The sequence below is a fragment of the Athene cunicularia genome (genome assembly GCF_003259725.1).
Source record: "Athene cunicularia isolate RWA chromosome 6 unlocalized genomic scaffold, athCun1 chr6_part2, whole genome shotgun sequence".
NCBI lineage: Eukaryota > Metazoa > Chordata > Aves > Strigiformes > Strigidae > Athene > Athene cunicularia.
The window spans coordinates 8,118,069-8,127,506 of NW_020799106.1; the positions used below are offsets into that span (position 1 = coordinate 8,118,069).

Genomic DNA, 9,438 nt, shown 5'->3' on the forward strand with positions numbered 1-9,438 from the left:
AGGGCAGGGCCCTCTGGGCCGCCTCCCGGGGCCGAGCGCTGACTGCCCTGGAGCGTGCAGTGAGCCTAACCCAGGCCTGGCCCTGCGGCTCCTGGGAGGGAAGGGGCTAAGCGCCAGCGCACGCTGCGTTTCATCGCTCCAGGTACAAGCGCTTATCCCCGTCCCGCTGCTCGTTCCCCAGGGCAGAGCTGTGTGTAACCCCCCGTTCGGGGCCGGCTGCCGCGCTGGAGATGTTCAGGCGCCAGGCGATAGGAGACGCGGGGGCAGAGCAGTGACGGATGCCCGCTCATCCGCACCGCGGAGTTGTTCCAGACACGCTCGGTGTGACAGTCGCCCCTCGCCTGGTTGTACAAGCCCGAGGCTGCCGGCAGCGTGCCCAGAGCTCCCGCGGCGGCTGGAGCGTCGAGCGGGGACGCCGATGCTCCCCCAGACTCCCGGGGATCGTCCCGGTGAAGATCACCCCAGCTGAGACAGTGGGAAGGAGGGACCCGGGGCAGAGGTTCAGAAGCCACATGGCCAAGCCTCCACACCACTGGCCACAAAGTGCCCCCACGGACAGCCTGGGGCCTCGCCTCGGGCACCACTCCGGCTCGGGAGCTGTCACTGACCTTTACCGAAAGGAAGGACTCAGACTTCTCTGGCGCTGCTTATGTGTTCCTAAGTCGAAGCAAACATAACTTCCTCTTTAACGGGCTTCGAGTTCCATGGTTGGAAAAACGAAATACTCAACACAGTCATAAAGGATTATGAATCGTGGCTCATTTTTGTTTCAGATGAATGCTAGAGAGGGTAGTGTTCCTGGCTATTTTCTGACATCCTGAAACAAAGTTCAAACTGCAGCCTGTGACTGCCTGAGCTGAAAATGTGGTAGGATCCTTTGGCACAAAACCCGTTCATAGCTGGAGATGATCCAGTTCAGCTGCAACTGCTGTCTCTCCTCTAACTCCGGGAATTCTCTTCCGCAGCTGATATTTTGTCTTTCGTTCTGTTCTGGCATCGGTGCCTTTCCCACAGACCTCCTGTGTGCTGCAAGAGGATGTGCAGTTGGATCGAGGCCGTTACAACCGTGTAGGAAATAAGCAAGAGAGCAGCCACCTTCGCGGCGCTTTTCCCCAGGGATACAGGAGTTTAGGACAGGGACATTTAATCTAGTCTTAGAGCAGTGTCTGTAAGACCTGTGCACACTCACAGGTGGAAACAAACTGAGGTATCTTTAAAGAGTCTTGAAAATTGTCTGAAACTGGGTTTGATGTGTGACTAGAGACTAAGACCGAAGTGATAATTTTAGAAAGCAGATGCCAGCATGCTGCAGGCTCTGCAAGAGGGGGATTTCTGGTAGCACTGGGTTATTGCACCTTTTAAATCAAATTTAACTTTGTAGGGCCACTGCATTATATTCTGTGCTTCTCTTTTTAGGCAAAGACAGCTACCTGTACAGGTTGGTTATGGCTGCAATTTATCAAGCAGTGTATAGAAGAGCCTCCTCTCTCATGTGCCGGTTCCACTCTACCTATGTTCGAAAAATGAGGTAAGTTCTCAGCTGATTCTTGTGTACAGTCGGAAGACCAGAGCTTGACACTCTTGTGTCGACTGTCACAAGCAGCCCTACCTAAATCTAGCCCAGGGTCTTATCTTTTAACAGTTCAGCAATAACATAGTAATGCTGTGTGAGCTCTGTAAATGATAAGTCAAAATCTCTCCACTCCCTTCACCACTGTTAAGAACTAGTACTTGCAGGCTGGAGCTCTGTTAATGAATGTCTAGATTTACTGTCCCAGCTAAAGATCTCTGAGAATACAAGCAATAGACTGGAAGCGGTGCTGCTCCCCCCAATTTAAATACTACTCAAACAGTCTGAAAGAAGCACATCCTGTCGCCTTTCTTCCAACGATTGCTTTTCCTAACTCAGGCTCTGGCTAGCTGGGCCCTAAGACTCCAGCCCTAAGACTCCTTACCCCTCACATCAGTGTGACAGGTAGAATGTACCCTGCAGTAATGAGGTAGCCTGATGGGAAGCTAATTCAACATCCAAAGTGCTCAGCAGCCTTGCCACAAAGGACTCGGAGACATCCAGACTGGGGGGGATAAAAGGAAAGATCAAGGTTTCCTGCACACAAATGATCATGTCTATAAAGCAGACCTCTGGGATTAAGAGGCTGGGTTACTGATTGTGGATGTCCAAGACTTGAGGGTGCTTGTGTGGCAGTAGGAATTGCAGTGTTTTCTGCCACACAGCACCTTTGCTAGAGGCTACAACCTACCAAAGAGTAGACTCAGCTGTCAAAAACTCTAGAGGCATGTGGAATACCTAAAACCTGTACTGTCTGTTCAGCCCCCATGCTCTGTGCAAAATAAATACATCCAAATAAGTGTAACACACTTAACATGATCTTGAATTCATCTTCTTTTCTCACTGCAGATACTTAAATGACCTGAAGGAAGATGATAGCCTTTGTAGACAAGCCCAGACCTCAGGAACATTCTACCTCTTTCACAATCTCTCCCCCTTCCTGCAGGAAGTCGGGAAGCAATATTTGGTACCACAGGTCAGTGCAGCAGGTAAGCAGGTGTCTGGAAAGAAACACCTCCTGGGTCACACAGCTGAGATGATACAGCGTCATGTACAATAAGCAACCCCTTACGTGGGGGTTGAAAGATCTATCAAGCTGTGCAAGAACATCCTGCTACATGCAGCATGCTGTTTGTTAACATCCAAAGACTATTTAGAGTTAATACCTTGGCATGCTGACACAAGTTCATGCTCTTCACACATAGATCTGATCTATTTTGAGATGGTTAGTTTTAAACATTTGGGACTGTGCCTTTTGAAGAGAAAAGGCTGTCAGGAAAACAAGGGAGGTCTAACTGACAAAGGTTATTTGGCATAATGCAGGAAAAGTTGAGAGAAAGGTATTGGCTGGTGCAGGACAGAAACAGAACGGACAGCTGCTCCCCAAGTGTGAAAGCATTTGCACCTTTAGCTTGACATGGCAAAACTTCCAACAGCTAGGAGGAAAGCCAGACTTTCGGTCTCCATGGGGGTGAGCCACTTGTCTGGTCCCCACACACATGAGCACCCTGCCTTCAGCTGAGATTGTGTGTACCTTGAAGAGCCAGAGAGAGCATCATGGCTGTACAAATTTGCTTTCATCACAGATTTTTCTTTCCCTTTCCCCTGCTGTTTAGAGATTAAAAGGATCCTGGAGAAATTCAAAGAGGCTGAACAGTGGATAGAGAAGTCGGTGCTGATCGGTTGTTCAGATGAGCACGTACCACACTTTGCCCTGGATTTAGGTTGGGATGATTCTCCTCTTCCATCTGTGTCAGCATCATGTTTGATGCACCGAGATGAAGATGCTGCCTAGGCAGCATCCCCAGTCTTTGCTGGGTGAACATTTGCTGCCAAAGAGGACTCAGGGGAGTCTCTGTGGGAGCTGTTGTGAGCATGGTGGGTCGGAGCCACAGAACGGCACTGCTGTTCCTGTGTGTTAGTAAAGGTGGGCTGCTGGCAGGTCACTTAACATTTGGGAATGTTACCACTGAAGTGATGTCACTTCCACGGGAACTTCCAGAAATTGTATACCGGAACAATGAAGGGCGTAAAGTTGGGATAATAACCGCAGTTTATGAGATCAAAGATTTGTTGTTGTTGTTGTTTTAAATCAGGAGCCTTGGAGAAATCAGTCATTGAGTCTGAACTCAAGGGATCGTTTACTGACTTACGGAAGGCTCTCTTCGTAGTGGATCAGAAAGATTCTCCTTTGCTGGCTTCGGTATCGTACAGGATTTTTTACTTTAAGAAGTTGCAATTTCTAACATCAACCCTTCTTGTCTCCCATGTTGTTTTATGATTTAATACATGTTGTGGAAGTACCTGCTGTACACTTTCAGTGACCTCGGTACAAACACACTAAAAATTACAGCAGTTTTGCAAATTCGTAATCCCAAAAGCAAGCTGCAACAGAAATAGACAAGTAGCTTAAAAATTACTGCAGTCATTAGCCATTTATCATCGACCTGCTGTATGTCCAGTGTGAAACACACTGATCTTATCAGGAGTCACAGCAATCCCAGTTTGTCCTCAGTTTAACAACTATCACGCACTAGTTTTCCTTTATCTAGGCAAACTGAATTTCACAGAAAAAAAATACAGATCTTCTTTCAGAGTTGCTCTTTTAAAACTACTCATTTATAAGCTGTTACTCTGCAGATGCCCTGTGTTTGGAAGCCCTAAGCAAAGACCTGTGTGTGAAAATCAGCTGTCCTGACCCATAAGTAGAAATAGGTCATGTTTATTTTCCTGTTGTGTATTTGTGGTGCTTGGGCTGTTTTTCAAGAGGGTATTCAGGGTTGGAGACTCCACAGAATAGTTTGTTGCTCATTACTACTCCCATTATATCCTGATAAAGAACAACTCTTCCCCACCTCCCCCAAACACACTCGAATTTGGATGCTAAAGCAAGAAGCATGAAACATTGATTTCAGAATCTGCTGTTTTTCAAAGCAGTGACTGTACTTCATTTACCTTTCTGAGGCTTCCAAACATAATTGTTCAGGGAGAGTGCTCTGAATCTTCTGCCCCAGGTATAAATAAGATTCGTGTTTCTCTCTTGGTGTTCGCAGGCTCAGTCCCTTCTTCGGTGGCACGATTCCCACCAGTACTGTAGCAAAACTGGCCAGCCCACTCAGAAAAACGTGGCTGGCAGCAAACGTGTCTGCCATGCCAGTGGGATAATTTACTACCCACAGGTGAGCACCTGAGCAAGCAAAGGTAAGCGACTCGGTGCTGCTGGGTCACATGCAGGGGAATCTGTAAAAGGCAGTTTGTGTGTAGCCTGGGTACTAGGAAAAGCAACAGTTTGCACTTACTCACTTTTTGATGTGTTTGCTAGATGTCTCCGGTGGTTATCACCCTGGTGTCTGATGGGAGCAGGTGCCTCCTTGCTCGACAGCCCTCATTTCCCCAGGGGATGTACAGCGCTCTGTCAGGCTTCTGTGACATGGGTAAGGCAGTCTCTGATCCAGCGTGAGGGCCTTGGACATGCAGGGCGTGGGGGCAGAACGATGGGACATCCTGCAAATAGCTGTTCACAGAGGAGGATGGAAACATAGGTGATAGCAGGGAAAAAAAATGGATCTAAAGAGGTCGGTGTTGCCGTTCAAACAGAATTCTAAATAGCTGTATGTATCTGAAGAGAATGTGAATTATAGGTGTGTGTCAGGTTGCTCTAGTCCCTGATGGTAAATACAAGGCTCCCCAGGTCAGAACCCCAGATACTTGTTTAGTCCATTTTGTGTCTAGTGCTCAGAAAAAAACAAAAACTACAGACCTCTTGTTATCTGAGGAAAAATGGCTTAAAAAAGGAAATGATGAAGAGAGGCAGCATTGTTCTGTCCGCCAGCTGTATATAGACACAGCCAAAAATGTCTCTGATGCCTCTGTTTAAGGGAGGTAGGCATTGTTGATGAATTTAATTGAGCATCCTACTGCCAAGTGTTCCCAGGTCAGCACAGTCGGAGCTCCTGCTTGTGCATGAGCAGTCAGGGCTGGAACACATCAGAAACCAGCATGCCTACATTTTCTTTGCCACGGTTTGCTGCCCTGAGGCCAGGCCGCCCTTACCTAACTTTACTTGCTTCTAGGTGAAAACGTGGAGGAGACAGTCCGGCGGGAGGTGGCAGAAGAGGTGGGTCTGGAGGTGGAATCGTTCCAGTACTCGGCTTCTCAGCACTGGCCCTTTCCCAGCAGCTGCTTAATGATAGCTTGTCACGCCTTGGTGAGAGAGCAGCAGACTGAGGTGAGCAGACGCAGGTTCCCCTGAGGCATTGCACTGCCTGCCTTACATAGCAAAATCTCTTTCAGTCCGCAGACTTTAGCTCGGAGAGCGTCAGATCCTCTCTAAATGCAGTTTCCCATCGGCTTTCTCTACCAGTCAACAGCAAGCTTCAAAATAATCATAGCATCTGTTGCAACGTGCCAGATTTTGCACGGGTGACTGTATATATACAAGCCCAGAGCCCAACACCCCTATATTTTTTGCTCTTTGCAGAGGAGGCCCTCTCAAGCATTAAGATCATATTTGCATAGGACATGCAGATTCTGCCCTGTTAGTTACTGTGCTCAGCCACTGGCCAGTGCCATGATGGAATAGGGCTGCCTGATTTGTGCCTTCCGTCAGGAAACCAAGACAACAAAGCACTGGTGGATAGCAATGTCCTTTCTGGTATTGGCATCAGCACTTAATTCAGGCATGGATAAAGCACTCTGGTCATGCTCGGATAGGAGCTTTGTGGGTGCAGGAACAAGCCAGGTACCGCTGCCCACATTTAAATCTGATTTAAGGAACAGGTATTCTCTCAATTCTTTCCAGATCAGTATGAACAGCCTGGAACTAGAGGAAGCCCGTTGGTTTGACCTGGAGGAAATCATGAAGGGTCTGAAGAGAAAGCCTGGATCTTCAAAGCAAGAAGATGGTAGTTTATTACCCTGGTTCCCTCCCCAACAGGCCATTGCTCACCAGCTGATTTGGGAGTGGGTTAAGCAGCAAACTTCTCAGCTGGCTTAGGCAAGCCTGCGATTCTACCACAACTACAAAAGCTCAATACAAAAGCTTCCAAAGTTAGTGAAAGCGAAGTCTGTGTTACAGTGAGGATAGCACCACACTGATGGCCATCTTACACTCAGGTACATAGACCTGCAAAGCCATTTCTAAACTGATCATCCTCAGGAAATTCCATGTACAGTGGATCACCTTTGAGATCCCATGACTTGCAGTAAATGTACAATAAAATTCTTAGGCCCAGCAAGCAACAGAACAGTGAACCCCTGGCACCTGTGTCCCATTTTCCTCCATTTATCCATCTTGGATGGATATCAAACACGCACTTTTTCCAGAAAAAAAAAAGGTACAGTGGCATGTTTCAGTGTTCACATTTATATGGATCTCGACAAACTGGGGAAAAAAAAAAAACCCAACCCAGAAAAAAAAGCTACTGCCTGTATGCTCTCCCCTTCTTCTCTTTCCCTTCCCATTCAATCTTCCAGTTTCATATAAAACATCCTATTTTTTTGCAAATGTTAAGTGGGCTCCTTTGTCAAGACATCTGAGCAGCTAAAAATATCTCTAGAGGCACCATTTTCCCCACCAGTAAGACAGTGTTACTTCCATCCCAAGGAAGAGAGAACAGAGCTATCTGGTGGCAGAGAGTGGAAGAGAGAAACCCACATATAAGCATATCAGAACCACCCAGATAATGCAAAAGTGAGAGGAACTGCTGCAAGACAGGACTGCACTTCCAACAGAACAATCCCAAGAGGCATGGTGCCCCTTACTCTCTGCCAAAAGTCTGTGGCTTGCCTGAAGAGCTGGTCTCATTGTATTGATGAAGTGGTATCACTTCTCTGGAGGGAGAGCAACAAAGCGTCTGGGCAAGAAAAGCTTAGTGAAAGAGATGGATGGATGGATGGATGTATATTTGATCTGCTGCTGATTCAGTCTGACAGTCCTTCCTGTCTACTTAGTCAGAGTTCAAATGCCAAGATTTCAAAGCCATGAGTACAGATAACTGAAGGGGGAACTGGAATGTATCATTGACTGCCACCATTAGGGTTCCATGTAGGTGAAAGACCTTTTGCACAGTGGTAAAAATCTGGAGTCATGACACCTGAGCAGCAAGTAAAAAAGGTGGCTTTCTCACACGGTTGAGTTGTGCTTTGTTTCCTCAGAGTTAATTTTACTTTAGGAGGTTGGGAGGGGATTATTTCAGGCCACGGTGACATGTGCAAACACCTTTCTCACCCTCACTGCTCTCAGTCAATAAAACCCACATGCCAAAGCATGTCTTTCACGTTTGTGAGCTCGATCTGTCAGTCATCGTGGTAAGAACAAACAGCCAAGGGCATTGCTCCCTCCCCTCCAGCCCAGCCAGACACACCACAGGAGCCCCCACACCACTGAACTGCGACACGCCTGCATCCGGTTTCCTTTGAAACGTGTCTCACTGCCTCTCTTCATAGCAGTTCCTCCTGCTTTCTCCCCCATCACACCATTTTAATTCCCCAGCATTCACCTCCTCTCTCATCTCTGGAACCTGACGTTTTGATTTTCAGCCTCGCTCCCTTCTTCTGCTTCTCTGCAGTAGAAGATATTGAAGAGTTAGGTAGCCGCCAGCAAGATGCTCCCACTTCTCTTTCCTACTTCTTAATGCCCTCCCAACTCACCCTTACGGAGTTCATTAAAGTGCCCCAAGCTTGCTTCCAGTCTACAGCATCCAGTTCAATGTACTTCATACTTTTCAGTATCCACACATGATCTGTTCTCCCAGCGGCAGAAAAAGGACTAAGAAGTAAAAGCATCAAAAAGTAGTACCTACGAGTGAGGGGAGGAATGGCTGTATGACTCCTGCAGTGATCTGAACTTTGTGTGTTTTGGTTTGGGGCTTTTACAGCACGTATTTGCAATGTATGTCTTTGTCAAACCAGCTGCAGTGTGATCAGATGCAGCATCAGAGAAAATTCACCCAGCTTTTGGAAACTGGGTTACTCTGCTTATTGAATTACGTTTTTAACATCAACATGTAGGCTATCGGTGAACTCTAACACAAAGAGAGCAAGTACTGACTGGCACCAGCTCCTTTTACATTGCTGATACAGACCTGTCTTGGTCAGGTGTCCCTTGGGCTGCTCACAGGAGGGGCGACATCACTGCTGCCCCCTTGCTCAATGCCAGCAGGCCAGACACTGCCCAGGACGAAGCTGCTAGATACCCACAGACTTCAGGAAAAGTCTTTAAGAGTTGCAGTCTCTCTGACTACACCAGGCTTTTTCAGATTTCATCAGTTACTGCCTGTTTCCTACAAGAATAAAGTTAGAGAAAAAGCAAAGCTATTTTCACATTTGTCCAGTTCCATAACTCACCTTTTTCAAACAGTTTTAAACATCTGCATGTTCCTTTTAATTACCAGTAAGAAAAAAATTTTTTTTTTTTTTTGGTAGAGCAAGAACAACTGCAAGGCAATATTTTCATTACATCTTTTGAAGAGCCTTAAATTTTAAACTGTTTTATAAAATCCTTAATCCATACCCTTCTGACTTGGGTATGAAACAACAATGATGGCCTCCGCTCCTGATGTTAAGAAAGCAGGAATGATTATAGGCAGTACACAGCTATGAACAGGACAGAAAAACAAGAGCAGAGAGACATTGTTCTCACTTGCATTTGCCTCGGAAATCTGGCTGAAGGCTGAATAATACTGCAGTCAAGACAGAACATGCTCCATAAAGGCAGGTGACCTGAAAAAAGAAACAGGCAATTCCTAGCAGATGCTGCTTCAACAAAACACAGCAGGGCTTTCCCATGTAAAAGATAACGTTGGCAGACAAAAGGGACATAGCAATGTATTTCTCTCCAAACCACATCCATTAAATGAATCCTCTTT

The 9,438-nt window shown here is 46.7% G+C and overlaps 1 protein-coding gene across 3 annotated transcripts in view; it reads left to right on the plus strand.

Annotated features, from left to right (window-relative positions):
• Positions 1-6,895, plus strand: part of NUDT13 (nudix hydrolase 13) — a 7,026-nt gene extending 131 nt beyond the window's left edge. The window contains exons 2-10 of one of the 3 annotated variants that reach the window (XM_026851966.1): positions 270-271; positions 1,417-1,528; positions 2,420-2,559; positions 3,187-3,294; positions 3,667-3,773; positions 4,624-4,749; positions 4,893-5,004; positions 5,644-5,798; positions 6,372-6,895. In XM_026851966.1, coding sequence (XP_026707767.1) covers positions 1,446-1,528; positions 2,420-2,559; positions 3,187-3,294; positions 3,667-3,773; positions 4,624-4,749; positions 4,893-5,004; positions 5,644-5,798; positions 6,372-6,566 — 1,026 coding nt within the window. In that variant the 5' untranslated portion in view covers positions 270-271; positions 1,417-1,445 and the 3' untranslated portion in view covers positions 6,567-6,895. Of the gene's footprint in view, positions 1-6; positions 143-269; positions 272-707; positions 1,208-1,416; positions 1,529-2,419; positions 2,560-3,186; positions 3,295-3,666; positions 3,774-4,623; positions 4,750-4,892; positions 5,005-5,643; positions 5,799-6,371 lie in introns of those variants that run through there. The other 2 variants (XM_026851967.1, XM_026851968.1) reach the window with 2 other exon arrangements.
• Positions 6,896-9,438: the final 2,543 nt, after the last annotated feature.